General features: G+C 39.3%; 1 protein-coding gene across 1 annotated transcript; it reads left to right on the top strand.

The window, feature by feature from the left end:
• The first annotated feature begins 9,379 nt into the window (after positions 1-9,379).
• Positions 9,380-16,003, top strand: LOC111981646 (homeobox protein Dlx3b-like). Its single transcript, XM_024013026.2, has 3 exons — positions 9,380-9,790; positions 13,938-14,122; positions 15,647-16,003. The coding sequence occupies exons 1-3, from the start codon at positions 9,463-9,465 to the stop codon at positions 16,001-16,003; spliced, it is 870 nt and encodes a 289-aa protein (XP_023868794.1). The 5' UTR covers positions 9,380-9,462.
• The last annotated feature ends 745 nt before the right edge of the window (positions 16,004-16,748 follow it).

Here is a 16,748-nt window from a genome sequence, read left to right as displayed (position 1 = left end):
TAATTGGTAAGCTCACACTGCTTAAAGGTTCAGTTCTGTTGCCAAACAACCTCTGTGTTCTTGCCTTCATCCCCCCCAACAMACACAGACGGCAGTCTGGGTCTGTTGGCTTTGGGCAAGAGTGGACAGAGAACGGACCACTGTCCCTGCGARCACGCCACAGGAAAARGACACAGTCATCGCCATACCGTTTCATAGTTCCCAGAGCTGGGTCAATATATTGTTTGTTTTATCCTGCCTGGGGTACCAGGAGGGTGTGGTTTTCCTTTTTGGGACTTTTCTATTGGTTCCAGCTCAATCGAGAACAGATAAAGTACCTGATATGATCTCTTATACTATTTGACACCAGGTCTAATTGTTTCCCTCCCTGCCTCTAATTCCAGTTTGTACATAATGTTGCCAAGTGTCTCTGTCAGGCCTGTCATGCTAACACTCCACCCACCCCTTTTTTTAATATATATATATATAACACTAAACGAGAATAAAATAAGCCCCCAGTGTGCTTTTGTGAGTGGTGGTGGAAATGATTGACCTGGTTGAATGGATTGTGACTGGCTGACTGACAGGGAGAGTGAGTTGGTTGTTTATTCCTCATGTATTCAAACGACTGTGGCTCATTTGCTGAAAAATATAAAAGCTGTAAGGTTTGGGGACTACTTTTTGCAAGGACTACTAGTCTACCATTTCCCATATGACAGATAAAAGACAAGTGCTAATAAATGTTGAATGTCACAGCTTAATTTTCTGTTTGGAGGAACTAAACTAGATTGACTATCATCTTGACCCCTCTGTTTTTGCCTATTAATCAAGAAATACCTTGATCAGTTCTCTGTATATAGATTTTTATCTTGCATATGTCATCATATTCAGAATATTTGCTGCATTTATCAGGATAAATGAATTGTTCCATTTTAGACAACTCGAACATAAGCAAAAGGTGATTGGACAGTCAGCGCTACAGCGAGTCTGGGGTCTGTTCACCMAACCATTTTACCCAGCTAGGGCATCTTGACATAGCCCAGTGGGGTCTCACATGGCACATTTCGAATGAATGTCATGATGTAGCTACACTTATCAGACACCAGGGGGCACTATTGGATTGGAMTTTTCAAAAGTGAAATTGTTTCAGTTGGTCACATGATGGGGGAAAATAATATCTTTAGGTTGACTAATTTGTTCAAATATGTCTGTTTATAAATCCTTCACGCTTTGCTTGAGCCATATTTGTATCTTTATTGATGCACCTACTGTCTGACAAAAGTACTATGGAATAATAGGCTACATGCTAATTCAAGGAACWTTTCCCTCAAATCAAAGTATGTCAGATGTTTTCAGACTTCAAAAGTGGTTTAACCTAATAAATAAGACTGCATTTTATCTCACCTAATTAACCTTCATGGAGYCACTTAGGGGTCATGGTGGAGAAAAATGAACAGCCAGGCTAATCCATATGTTTTATTAGTTCCCTCCCTACATAGTGTTTTCATRTGCCTCTGAATCATAAGGGGAAATGATAGTAAAGGGCATGCAAAATCATTAAAGGTGCAAATATGGTATAATGACGCGCTCTCATCCCTAGGCCGGAATTCCGTCTGGCTCTGCTTCATGACCTTAAATGTTCTAGATCTGTACTTCGGAGGAGTTCTTTAGCTACATTCRTGGCCAAAAGTTTTGAGAATGACACAAATATAAATTTTYACAAAGTCTGCTTTCTCAGTTTGTATGGTGGCAATTTGCATATACTCCAGAATGTTATGAAGAGTGATCAGATTAATTGCAAAGTCCCTCTTTGCCATGAAAATGAACTGAATCTCCCCCCCCAAATTCCACTGCATTTCAGCCCTGCCACCAAAGGACCAGCTGACATCATGGCAGTAATTCTCTCGTTAACACTGTGTGAGTGTTGACGAGGACAAGGCTGGAATCACTCTGTCATGCTGATTGAGTTTGAAAACAGACTGGAAGCTTCAAAAGGAGGGTGCTTGGAATCATTTCTTCCTCTGTCAATCATGGCTACCTGCAAGGAAACCATGTGCCGTCATCATTGCGTTGCACAAAAAGGGCTTCACGGGCAAGGATATTGCTGCCAGTAAGATTACACCTAATCAACCATTTATCGGATCAAGAACTTCAAGAGAACGGTTCAATTGTTGTGAGTAGGCTTCATGGCGCCCAAGAAAGTCCAGCAAGCGCCAGGACCGTCTCCTAAAATTGATTCAGCTGCGGATCGGGGCACCACCAGTACAGAGCTTGCTCAGAATGGCAGCAGGCAGGTGTGAGTCCACTGCACGCACAGTGAGGCAAACACTTTTGGAGGATGGCTTTGGTGTCAAGAAGGGCACAGAGAAGCCACTTCTCTCCAGGAAAAACATCAGGGACAGACTGGTATTCTGCAAAAGGTACAAGAATTGGACTGCTGAGGACTGGGGTAAAGTCATTTTCTCTGAATCCCCTTTTCGATTGTTTAGGGCTTCCGGAAAAAAGCTTGACCGGAGAAGACAAGGTGACGCTACCACAGTCCTGTGTCATGCCAAAAGTAAAGCATCCTGAGACCATTCATGTGTGGTTTGCTTCTCAGCCAAGGAGTGGCTCACTCACAATCTTGCCTAAGAACACAAACCATGAATAAAGAATGGTACCAACACATCCTCCGAGAGAAACTTCTCCCAACCATCCAGGAAGTTTGGTGACGAAAAATGCCTTTTCCAGCATGATGGAGCACCTCCATAAGGCAAAAGTGATAACTAATGGCTTGGGGAACAAAACATCGATATTTTGGTCCATGGCCAGGAAACTTCCCAGACCTTAATCCCATTGAGAACTTTTGGTCAATCCTCAAAAGCGGGTGGACAAACAAAAACCCACAAATTCTGACAAACTCCAACATTGATTATGCAAGAATGGGCTGCATCAATCAGGATGTGGCCCAGAAGTTAATTGACAGCATACAGGGTGGATTGCAGAGGTCTTGAAAAAGAAGGGTCAACACTGCAAATATAGACTCTTTGCATCAAACTTCATGTAATTGTCATTAAAAGCCTTTGACACTTATGAAATGCTTTGAATTATACTTCAATTATACTTCATAGTAACATCTGACAAAAATATAAGACACTGAACAGCAAACTTTGTGGAAATTAATATTTGTGTCATTCTCAAAACTTTTGGCCACGACTGTACATATACCCTAGCTTGGCAAATTTCCAGGTGAACATATTGTATTGTAATAATAGCAAATAGCTATCAGTAGCTAGGTTTCCATCCAATTGGCGACAGATTTTCATGAGTATATTCTTAAAATTTCCATAAAGAAAATATGCGCAATTGCCCACCAGTGGTATGTTACCACCAAACTGACTTGATGCTGATATAAAAACAAGTGCTTGATGTAGCGCACACAACGTATTTTTTTTCGCTCAAGTTTTCATGTACGTAATAAATTCAATGTGTTTCAATTTCATTTTAAACTCCACCAATAATTCTGGCATAAACTGTTGCGTTAAATAGAAAATGTGGCTACTCGTCTTGGCACGTGCGCTCTAGYCAACAGCTGACAGATACAGTGCCGGTGCAGGTAGGCTGTGCGGGTAGGCTAGTCTACATGATGAGATTATTATGGATAATAGCGARAATATTTGGATTTGTCAAACGGCAGTCAAGCATCGATCATCATGTTACCAGAATAAGACCCTAGATATGTATTGGAAAGCGGTATCAAACTCATCGTCGTGCACGTTCACCACCCTGTGAACTTAATCATAATTTRTGTAATATGTATCCTAAAACTGCATGGTTTCACGAGTCATAGTGGGAGGACAACCATATAATCGCGTGACTCCCAAGTTTACGTGGATGTGATTGTTATAAGGCTATTTCAATATTTGCGCATAAAGGCTTTTCCACCGCCATTTGGCGCATAATACATTTTACCGACACAAAAAGATCCCACCATGTCAAACGAACAAATTAGCTGTTGGCATTTATAAAATTGTACAGAAACGTCTTGGTTCCATCAAAACTGTCTAGAAAAACATTTATAGGCTACAGTATGACTTTACTCACATAAAAACGGTGGATGTAAACAAGGTTACTAGCTAGGTTGGCGCCAGATTTTAATGCCAATTTTCTCAAATCCGCATAAACACTATAGGACCTATGCGCATTTTACCACCAGAGATGTTTCATTTTGCGCTTAAATTCCCATGTACCGAAAAAAACAAGTTATATGGGTTTCCATTGCATTTTAAACTCTACTGTTGTATTTCTGACACAAATGTTTTGCATTAACGATTGTGCCCACTCTAGTATTGGCACGTGCGCTCTAGCCAACACCTTGCAGATAAACTACATGAGATTAGGCTATTATGGACAATATAGCGAAATTATTTTTTATTTGTCAAATGGCAGCCAAGCATCGATGATCATGTCACCAGAATRAGACCCTCGATATTTATTGGAAAGGATCATCGTGTTCATCACCTTGGTTTTAAATTTTACCACCCTGTGAAGTTCATAAATATGTAGGCTATTTAATATGTAGCCTAATAGAGCTCGCCAGTTTTTTGTCCTAAAATCCGGAAATAAATTACCAGTGGTTCGTTGAGCAATCCATCCCAATGGGAAAGAATAGGAATTTGGAATAAACGCAGAAAATAAGGTCTGATTACAAGGGATGTTCTGATAGATAAGAGCAGTCATTAAACTGACCTGTTATGAATTATGAAGCTTTTAAGTGATTCGTTTTTTATGATTAGCTTACATCAATTCTTCAAAATTCACAAAAAGTGATGTTAGTTTATGAAGATGATCTCATAGAACAAAACGTAGCCTATAAGATCTAAACTGTGTTTACCACAGACCTTATTTTCAGCGTTTATCCACAAATGCCATTCATTTTCATCATAGGCTTTGTCCAACAAAAATATGCCATTATTATTTCTCTTGATAGAGCCCCCACAGTGGAGGTGTCATAACACCCATAAAACCTAGCGGTCAAACAGGGACATGGTTCCAATCGTTTTTCCACCATTCATTTTTCCCAAAGGGAATTTCAGAAACTCTTAAAATAAGGGCTGTGTTTCGTGTAGGCTTACCCTGGCATGACGTTTTGATAACCATGTAAATCTCTCTCGGACAAGGTAGACTTGTATCAATATATTGAGGGTTTTGCACGCCCATTACCTATTATTTGCMCTTTATAATTTGGCGACCTATGAAAACAATGAAACTGGAAATAAAATATGAAATGGTCAGTGATCATCACCATTTAAAGCATGTAATTAACTAAATAGAATTACATTTTAGGCTGCAATATGTTATCAGCCAAGTGGGACGGTCATGGTAGCCTACATAATTACTTCCATAGGCCTAGAAATCCAACCTGGTCTCAGAGCATTTTGTATTATTCTGTACGTAAATCCGAGATTCAGTACATTATGTTTCATATGGTATGTATTCATTTGTGGATGTCCATCACCCATTTTGTATGATATATGTTACAATTACAATTTGTATTATAGGTTACGAATTTGCCTAACGTACAATATGTTACAAATTCTGGCTAGGTGGCTAACATTAGTTAGCTGGCTAGCGTTAGCTAGGCTAGGGGTTAATTTAGGAGACTGTACAGTCGACATCCGTAGATGTCGAGCTTGCACAGGCACATATAACCATCCCTTCAAAAGCCCAAAATGTATTCACACAAAGAACAAAGAAAAAGTAAATGAAGAAAATAAAAATAAGAATAAGAGGTGGAAAGGGGTGTATTTTACCATAAGAAAATAGTATACTATWTTCAAAATAATTTGTAGACAAATACTTGTTATAGTTGTAGGTAAAAGTGTCATTTAAATATATCATGTGGKAAAAGGGACTGGATCTCCCTARGGGTCAGGGCTGGCAGGAGAGCCAAGGAGGTTTAGGGTTAGGACTCAGGCCTCGGGAATGGTAAGRGTTAGGTATGGGGGCCAGAGAGGTTAAGGTTAGGACTCACATCTCTGGAGCAGTTAGGGTTGGGACTAAGGTCTGGCTAGGGTTAGGTATAGGGGCCAGAGAGGTTARGGCTCAGGCCTCAGGAGTGGTTAGGATTAGGCATGGTGGCCTGAGAGGTTAGGGTTAGAGCTCAGGTCTCTGGGGTGTTTAGGGTTAGGCATGTGGGTCAGAGAGGTTAATTTAGGGCTCAGGTTTCCGGGGTGTTTAGGGTTAGAATAGATACAGACAACAGTCCTTCAAAAGGAAAAGTCTCTATACTAGGCGGGTGATAGCTACAAGACCTATACATGCATACTTATGTATATTTATGTTTAGAGATCCGAGCTGGTCTCAGAGCATTTTGTATTATTCTGTACGCAAATACGAGATTAGTATGGTATGTTCGTATAGTATGTATTAATTTTGGGATTCCATCGCCCATTTGGTATGATATGTTACAAATTACAATTGTAATATATGTTACAAATTTCAAAATGTATGATTTTTCAAATTCTAGCTAGGTGGCTAACGTTAACTAGCTAGCTGGCTAGCGTTAGCTAGGTTAGGGTTAAGGTTAGGGTTAAGTTAAAGGGTTACATTTAGAGTTAGGGAAAGGGCTAGCTAACATGCAAGTAGCTAAAAAGTAGTAAGTATTTGACAAGTTGCTCATTAGCTAAAATGCTAAACTTGTCTGTGATGAGATTCGAATTCCACACCAAACGTAACAAAACATACTATTTGTATGTACCATTTTACATTTACTATGTTATGTCTTGTCTATTGAGACCAGGCTGAAAGATGGGATACATAAAATTCAGAAGTAATTTATAAAAACAAAAACTAAGGGTAGGAATCAAAAATCCGTGGGAATGGATTAAAAACAATGAGTTAACATAAATTATCAGAGGGAATGGATAATAAAACAGAAGAACAAATTTATAAACACGAGAGAATGGATAAGCCTGGCTGTTTTAACCTCCCATCATGACCCCTAAGGGGTTCCGTAGAACCTGGTCCACTGCTAATAGACAAAGATTACAAACATTCAACCATGGAAGTTAAAAGAGTTGATGTATCTTTTTTGACACTCCTTGAGAGTTTCACTTGGTTTMACTTGCCATTATCTATAGTCTATATGAGTTAATTGCGTTTTGTTAGGCTGATAGGCCATCATTTGCTGCATATCTGATAATCAACGACAAYCGAATGACACACAATTTACCTAAACTTCTCCAAACCTTGGTGCCATTGACACACTTTTTGGGTTGTTTTTGAGGATGTGAATGGAATGGCCACGTCTAGRGTCTCCACTAGTTACCACAGCCACAAAGTCAAAATTGGCTACAGGSTATCGTAAAAAATGTATGAAAACAAAAAGGGTCATGCATAAGGTTAGGAGTATGGTTAAKGTTAGGGTTGYGGTTGAGGTTAGGTTTTAAGTCAGATTTTAAGAAGATAAATGGTAGAAATAGGCGGGGTTTATGACTTTGTGATTGTGGTAACTAGTGACGACCCAATTCTAGGGCTGCCACACCTACGGAAAGTCCTTAGGGCAAGTCACAAGCCAACCTAAAGAGGAATAAGCCTATCAAATTGATCTAGTCCCAAACCTATGCATATAGGCTACTTTTTTTTTTTATGCACAACTCCAGTGAAAAATGGTGCCTATCCTTGTTGCAGACAGTTAAATGTTGACTAAATATGTMTTAATTAGGTCCGAATACAACACCGAATACAACAGATGTAGACCTTACAGTGATTTGCTTACTTACAAGCCCTTAACCAACAATGCAGTTTTAAGAAAAATAGGTATTAAGAAAGTATTTACTAAAATAAACTGAAGTAAAAAATAAATAAAAAATACTAATAAAAAAGAAGAAAATTGAAAAATAACAAATAATTAAAGAGCAACAATAAAATAACAGTAACGAGGCTATATACAGGGGGTACCGGTACAGAGTCAATGTGCGGGGGCACAGGTTAGTCAAGGTAATTAAGGTATTATGTACATGTAGGTAAAGTGACTATACACAGCAGTATAAAAATGTAAATAGTCTGGGTAGCCTTTTGATTAGCTGTTCAGGAGTCTTATGGCTTGGGGGTAGAAGCTGGTAAGAGCTTTTTAGACCGAGACTTGGCGCTCCGGTACCGCTTGCCGTGCGGTAGCAGAGAGAACAGTCTATGACTAGGGTGGCTGGAGTCTTTGGCAATTTTTAGGGCCTTTCTCTGACACCGCCTGGTATAGAGGTCCTGGATGGCAGGAAGCTTGGCCCCAGTGATGTACTGGGCCGTACACACTACCCTCTGTAGCGCCTTGCTCGATGCCGAGCAGTTGCCATACCAGGTGGTGAYGCAACCAGTCAGGATGCTCTCGATGGTGCAGTTGTATAACTTTTTGAGGATCTGAGGACCCATGCCAAAACTTTTCAGTCTCCTGAGGGGGAATAGGTGTTGGTGTGTTTGAMCCATGATAGTTTGTTGGTGATGTGGACAACAAGGAACTTGAAGCTCTCAACCTGCTCCACTACAGCCCCGTCGATGAGAATGGGGGTGTGCTTGGCCCTCCTTTTCCTGTAGTCCACGATCATCTCCTTTGTCTTAATCACGTTGAGGGAGAGGTTGTTACACTGCCAGGTCTCTGACCTCCTCCCTATAGGCTGTCTCATCGTTGTCGGTGATCAGGCCTACCACTGTTGTGTCATCGGCAAACTTAATGATGGCGTTGAAGTCGTACTTGGCCATGCAGTCATGGGTGAACAGGGAGTACAGGAGGGGACTGAGCACATGCCCCTGAGGGGTCCCATGTTGAGGATCAGTGTGGCAGATATGTTGTTACCCTCCCTTACCACCTGGGGGCGGCCCGTCAGGAAGTCCAGGATCCAGTTGCAGAGGGAGGTGTTTAGTCCCAGGGTCCTTAGCTTAGTGATGAGCTTTGAGGGCTCTATGGTGTTGAAAGCTGAGCTGTAGTCAATGAATAGCATTCTCAAGTAGGTGTTCCTTTGGTCCAGGTGGGAAAGGGCAGTGTGGAGTGCAATAGAGATKGAATAATCTGTGCGTTTTTTCTTAACTCTATTCTTAACTGCCTAATAAACACATCCAGCAGAAAATGTCTCTTCTACTTTCAGAAATGTTKTGGGACTGTGGTTCGGGCCGGGGGAGGTTCTGGAGGTTTTCGTGGGGAGAGGAGTGTAGCCTGGCTGGCGACACAGTTTAGCCCTCAGGGTAAACTGGGAATGAAGCATTCACTCCCCTCGCTCTGTAATTTTGAGTTCAGTTGGGTTGGGTGCCGTCACAGTGCAGTGCAGTCTCGCCGAGGGACTTTGGATAGACTCTRAAGAGTTCAACGCTTCACAATAGGCCTATTGTTTTGGTTTTATTTTGGGGAGTTGATGTTTACTTTTCAAACTTGAATTTCAACTTACTAGGCCTTTCTTACGAGTCTCCTCTATTTCTGGAGGTTTTTATTAGGGGAGTGAAGGAGGGCCGTGCAGGATGAATGGAACTACTTCTGAGAAGGCGACATCGAGCCTTTCGTCTGATCTCCACTCCACAGTGAGCTGTCACCCGGGCGCCAATGATTTGCCGACCCTGCCAAAGTCTTCTCCCATGGACATGGGGTTCTACAGCGGCCAGACGACGCACAGCCACCACGACTACTACCCCAGCCACAGTCAGTCCTGCTTGCAACCAATGAAGCCATACTCGTATCATCACCACTACAATCTCCATGGGGCCTACATTGCCAAATCGGAAAACCCTTATCCTCATACGCAATATGCTCATTATACCCGGGACGTACAGTCACATCTCCAAGATATCGGTAAGATTTACGCATTAGACACGTTGCCATTTTTGGTGAATCTCGAAGTTATGTTTGTTACTATTTTGTTCTGACGTGTCAATGTGGCCGATGTTAAATCAACCATCCAAAAGGCTTATCGACAACGAGGACCAAACTTTATGCCACAGAACTTAAATGTGCCTACTTAAAATTCTATAAATCGAATTTACATTTGGTCAGCCTAATTGGTGTTAGGAATTAATTTGGTTGTTGGGTGTCTTGGGAGTTAAACGGTTTTGAAAATAGTGTAAGTTAGCGTACTTTTGATTTKGAATAATTTATCAACTAAATGTAGCCTACCTTTATGGAAAAAACACGATTTCACATGTGGAAAATCACTAGATTTATTACGCATGTAAAAATTCCACATGTTTTGCACATTCAAAATTKTATTTCACATGTCAAATCACGTGGTTTTGGAACACTTTACATGTGAYGATATTTCCCATGAAGTTTCTTTACGTGATGCCCTGCAATCGAAATTAGGATGTCCTCAGAAAGTCACAAACTATACACAGTGTTTTCCACTTAGCTACAGATACAGTAATTTACATACATGATTACATTGTGTATGTTTATTTATACAGTAATTATTATTCAACATGTCTTCATGTGGGATTTCAACTCACAACCTCTTGGTTCATGGCATTCAACACTTCCTGCTATGCCACCATGTCTGTGTCAATGACTGATTTCACCAGTATTCCTCCACTGGACCTCAAAGTAAATCTCAAGAAAAACGATTATATTTATCATAGTGATTCAGGACTAACATTAAAACATAATTATATGCTACACTGACTTTAGACAACTATACAGAAAACCCTTAAAATGCTGAGATAAGTAAACTAAATCAATAATGAGAGAATAGTCAGATTAACTGATGACTAAAATAGCAGTGCAAATGGCAGTCTTTTGCTAARTRCAGAGATTTATTATGGTGATTAATCTGTAGTAGACTTTGTGGCACAGCAGAAAGAGCATCACAACCCAAATCCAGAGGTTGTGAGTTCAAATCCCAGGTTGGGTCATGTTGAACAGTCAGTACTAAGTGATCAAAATAAATCATATTGTCATTGATTAAAGATTTATGCACTTTTTTATTACACATTTTAGCTCAACAATGTACGCCTTACATTAAAGCTAGAATCCTCAATTGAAACAATAACAAAGTGGGCATCCCGCCTGTGTTTTGGTAAAAAGCTGAAAGATGGGCCTGGAGAAATGTAACCATTCTCAAATTCATAGACAGAGCTATTGATCCATGATATATCACAATTATAGTTTAAACCACGTTTTGAGGCTATACAGTGTTTGTTTACATTTACATTGTTTACAAACATTGGARTAAAACAAGCTTGCATTTTGGGTTCTGCTGCGGTAGGACAGTTGATCTAAGCKTGTGAGKCATTTATAAGTTGTATTATTCAAGAATCAATGGGCATATATCGATAATTGATCATTAATTGATCATTAAAGTCCAAAATGTATGTAGCAAATAAGGATWCCAGATTTTAAATCGCCATACCATTTCATTACTTCCCTTACAAAAAAGCATGTGACATTTACAGTTTCACATGTGAAATAGCGGAAATAGCTGAGGTCAGATGTTCAAATGTATTCAATTTAGAGTTCACATGTTAACACCCCCTTTATACATGTGAGGARGATAATGTTTTCACTTCACATATGAATTGCAGATTCAGATGTGAAAAACTTTCACATGTGAAAATTTTATTAGCATTTTCACGTGGAAAAACGTTCAAATGTTGTCACATGTAGTTTCATGGTATAAAGTGTTGAAATTTTGCATCCCCATGTTGTCACATTTATTTCATATGAGATGTTTTCATATGTGCTGAGATGATTTCACATGTGTACTTTCATGTTATCACRTGTTTCTTTTACATGTTTCACATGTTATTAAAAAATAATCCTTATGAATATGCTATACAAATTGAGTAGGCCTAGGCCTGTAGACAGTATGTCAAGAATATATTTTTTGCTATTCTGCATTCTAGGCTGCAAAGCCAACAACATGTGATATGTGACAACTTTTAATTAAAATAAAATCAGCTAAAGCCTACCCCATTTGTATTTTTGTCAAAATTCTTAAAGGTACCAAACAGTCATTCTGATTCCTATGTAAAATAGCCTTTTGAGTTAMTAAAATATCACCCATAATATTCGTTTTGAATAGAAATGCTCAGAATATGAGAGAAAAAAAATTGCGCTGGTGGCTAACCACCAGGAAGTTTGAAAAGACAGGCTTGAGTGGGCRGGGAGCTTATATTCATGACCTCGCCTTGACTGACAGCTCTTTGAAACGCCTATGTCAAGCAACTTGGTTGCAGTGAGCAGTGTRGCAGTAAAATCCTCTCAAGCTAATTTAGTGGTTCACTAAGCAACTCAAACAACATTGAAATTGCATCAATAATGTCAAAAATGTTTTATACATCTCCCGTTTGGCATGTCTCTGTGGTTCACAGCACTACTGACGGATGTGTTGATTTGACAACTGCGTCAGAGTATTGAACCTTTTCCCCCGCCTTTTGTTCCATGCTGGCTGAAGACCTAACTAACCAGTAGCTAGCTAACACCAGACACAGGTGAAGACCTAGCTAACCAGTAGCTAGCTAACACCAGACACAGATGAAGACCTAGCTAACACCAGACACAGGTGAAGACCTAGCTAACCAGTAGCTAGCTAACACCAGACACAGATGAAGACCTAGCTAACCAGTAGCTAGCTAACACCAGACACAGATGAAGACCTAGCTAACCAGTAGCTAGCTAACACTAGACACAGGTGAAGACCTAGCTAACCAGTAGCTAGCTAACACCAGAAACAGATGAAAGTGGAAACATAAAAGTATCTTTGACATAGATGAATATGGTAAACTTGTAATTACATTTGCTGATACCCTACCGCCAAATATTGACACAGTAGAGTAGCTATCTAGCTATATAAACCATGCCCCTTTGCAACCAAGCCTTCGCGGATGTTGGTTACAAGATGGTACTTATTTAAATTGGGTAAGAGAAAATTAAGGTGATGATACCCTATCACTTTAATAATCCCGCCTCCTGAATCCAAGTGTTTGACACGGGGGAGGGGACCAATAACTTTATGATAAAACTTTATCAAAGTGGAAGCATTTCATACATTGGTGATCATACTTTGATCTGGTTTCATCCAAATATCATCCAATTTCATGAAAAACATGATTTTGACTGTTCATGTCCTTTTAAGATGAGCTCCCAGGGAATAGTGCATTATATAATTTTTATCCTACAATTCAAATGACCCATTAGGCCTAGCCTACTTTGATCGTTTTGCAACAACACACTATGCTATTAAGCCCTTAAATAATATAAATTGTTCATATGGCCTAGAATGCTAATTAAAATGTAGCCTATTCTGTAAATGCAAAAGGTTTCCTTATTTTATCCAAAATTGGTTTTGCAAAGCAGCTGAAACCTTCMCATTTGAGAGAGAACTGCTATTGTGTTTGTGTTGTCAATGGTAATTGTAGTGTTGTTAACAATGTTTAGGTATCTAGGCCCTATAACATACCGTTTATCGTTTTATCCAGAAATAATATTTATCTTCAAATTGGCCCGAAGCCAAGTGCATCAACATCAGGTGTCACATCATGTCAGTCTGACACGCGTTGCTTTTTGGCTCAATAGCCTGACTTAGAGCTTTGACTTGATCACTGCATGTGAAAACACCCCAACAGTCTATATACTTGATGAACCAATCATCCTCTCTCATTAGTGCCATATCCCATAATAATGTGAGGGGCATTGGAATCTCTTGGACAGAGACATTTTGTGCACCAAACCCTGTTTAGGCTATTGAGTAGAGCATATTTCAGAACTGGTAAAAAAAAAAAAAGTAAGGCAGAATTATATATTTTAAAATTGATGTTGACTAATGTAATATGTCATCATTCATCTTTTATCATAATACTTTTCATTAATCTGTTATCATAATACTTGACTTCTGTAGGCATAGGCATATAGCCTACTGTTGAAGCCCTCTGTAGGCCTAGTGTAAATGTATGAGCCCCCTCAAGTCCTTTAGCCTACTAATGCTCTGTTGTCATTTTTCATTTTTCAGTGAAAGAGGAACCAGAGCCTGAGGTGAGAATGGTCAACGGAAAGCCTAGAAAAATCCGAAAACCTCGCACCATATATTCTAGTTACCAGCTCGCTGCGTTGCAACATCGCTTCCAGGGAACTCAGTATTTGTCTCTTCCTGAGAGAACCGAACTAGCGGCTCAACTCGACGTGACACAAACACAGGTGAGGAAGCCAACAGGCCACACATACCACTGTTATGACACTCTGTTGAGAGATTTGTATCTATGATTTATGTTCATTTGTCTAATAAAACCAGGAACTATACTGGCATCTTTTTGCATACTGTAATTCTACACCTAGTGAATCATCTGAGATGTTATAGATTTTTTTGCGCTTTTTACATTCACAAGTATGTGGTACATTTTCACAACTCTTCGTACAAAACTCAAAACAGATCAACAAAAARGCAGTTGTTTTAAAACTCTAAGCACATGCTCAATTGACTTAGTACAGCACACAAAATCATACAGTCACTTTTTCCACCAAACTTAATCAGTGTTTCGTCTAGAAATACATGTTTCACATTGCAATACATGTTCATATAAAGTAATTGCCTTTCACAATGTAATACTCACAAGACATGTTACTATTACTTAATCCGACTGTTCTTAATTGATGATCACTTAAACGCTTGGTAAACCTATAGATTGTACACGTAAACGTGTTTGTCTACAACCGATTTTGAGAATTGCATAATAAAAAAGTATGTAAAGTAGAAACATAATATATATATATATATATATATATATATACTCGAATGTACTGCTATGATGATGACTATTATGATTTTACTTCACAGTAAGTTAAAAAAAAAATCTGATCAGAGATGTACTGTATGTAACAAATCAAAGTTAATCGGTCGCGTACACAGATTAGCAAATGTTACAGCAGGTGCAGCGAAATGCTTGTGTTTCTAGCTCCTACAGTGCGGTAATAGACAAATATTCCAGAAAGACCAAAACAAGAAAGAAATGCATCCCCTACACAATACATATGTATCCAAAWTTAAGTTTGCCATGACAAAATGTTTTCCCCCAGGTGCATGAACAATGAGGATATTTACTGCAAWTTCGATGAGAATCTATGGCCAAATGCTCAAGACAGGCTTAATGCAAACTAGTGCCTGCTAAAATGTATGTTTCCTTAATTTCTTTCATTTGATTACATAGTGAAAGATGTCTTCAATGATCACGCSTTTGATCACACATAGGATAGAAATGATGGAAATKTTATGTTCAGTCAATTTTAATGGGTAGTTCCGGTGTATAGCCTAATGTGAAAACAGTGTAATGTTCTGTAATGTACAGACTGTAGCATACTACATTCAAAGGACAATTTTGAAACATGTATCTTACAATTCACCAAATACTTGTAAAAATAGTGCCAAAGCGATAAAAAAGCGGTATTGTTTATATTATATGTCAAACCACCAGGGTTTTTAACCTCTCCCTGTCGTTTTCATATCTGATAATTGATAGCTTCATTTATTGATCTAAGTTTRCATCTGGATTCCAAATTTCAATGCAACATAATTAGGTATATTCTATTCTAATAAGGCCTAGGGTGTCAATATGAAATTACAACCCTTTGCTAGATAATACATTTTTAACCCATACCTTCACATTTTCTGGTACAAACATCCCGACCTTCTATTTAAACCTGTAGCTCAAATATTTTTTCTTCCAGGTCAAGATCTGGTTCCAGAATCGCCGTTCCAAATTCAAGAAGCTGTACATTAACGGGGAAGTTCTACTGGACCACAGCCCAGGAGCCAGTGACTCTATGTCCTGCAATTCACCCCCGTCCCCGGCCATTTGGGACCGTAGTGTACCCACAGACCCCGCCACTAGAGAGCAGGCTCCCCAGCCCTCCCTCAGCTCCTCTCTATGTTATGTGGAGAACTACACTCATCACTGGTATCAACAGACCTCACAGTCACGCTCACAGCACTCAGGACTGGTTCTTCAGCACACAACACACAACCTAAGAATAATGGGGGCGGTGTACTACCACACATTGTTACCGGTAACCAACTGTGGGTAATCAACATGGGGCGCTATTGAGAAATAAGCCTGAGGGCTGTGTGGGATTTGAATGTGGCCAATAAGCGGGCGCAACTTCACGGACAATTTGGGAAACATGCACAAGGACTTGTTGTCTCTGTTGTATACAAACTTGTAATACAAAAAGAACGGGACAAATCCCAAGTCCATATCTTCTGTTTAGCATAGAGTGAATGAGATGCCTAATGTTATCAGTGGCTGCATTTCACTCTGTTGGAGAGATTTGATATGAAGAATGGATAGAATGGCAGCTATTTGGTGGTATCTTTCCTTTTTACGGTGGCCACTGTGGGACCTTTAACGACCCTTTAACTGAACAATGAAAAGGTCCTTTCAGATTCTTTGATCTACAGCTATGCAAATATATACGTCAGTTGCATTCAAATCGCCATTGTTTTCTTCAAATATGAAACACTCACAGATACATGGAAGTAGTGTGTACAATTTCATACATTTGTTATTATACTTGCCATTGTTGCACTTTATAATAGATGCATCAAGGCGCAATTCAACATTTTATTTTACAATGGTTTCCAAACAAAACATCTCTTGGAAGTTGCAAGAGAACTAACATAGGGGGAAACATGTGTATTTGGTACTCTTCTGCGTTGCAATCGATTTTTTGGTAACTAGCCATAAACTCAGGTTATTTATAATGTAGCTATTTATATCTATTGATCTGTTAGTAGAAAGTCAATGTGACACTTTTTGGGGCCTGAGAAAAA

The sequence above is a fragment of the Salvelinus sp. IW2-2015 genome, linkage group LG20 (genome assembly GCF_002910315.2).
Source record: "Salvelinus sp. IW2-2015 linkage group LG20, ASM291031v2, whole genome shotgun sequence".
Taxonomy (NCBI): Eukaryota; Metazoa; Chordata; class Actinopteri; order Salmoniformes; family Salmonidae; genus Salvelinus; species Salvelinus sp. IW2-2015.
Note: the sequence above shows the minus strand (reverse complement) of the source record. Positions and strands in the feature narration are given on the sequence as shown.

What these genes read in the sequence shown, in the direction of transcription:
- LOC111981646 (XM_024013026.2), top strand. Translation starts at nt 9,463, where the DNA reads ATGAATGGAACTACTTCTGAGAAGGCGACATCGAGCCTTTCGTCTGAT. An exon ending in GTCACATCTCCAAGATATCG is followed by an intron (nt 9,791 to 13,937) that starts GTAAGATTTACG and finishes TTCATTTTTCAG; the next exon opens with TGAAAGAGGAACCAGAGCCT. An exon ending in TCGACGTGACACAAACACAG is followed by an intron (nt 14,123 to 15,646) that starts GTGAGGAAGCCA and finishes TTTTTCTTCCAG; the next exon opens with GTCAAGATCTGGTTCCAGAA.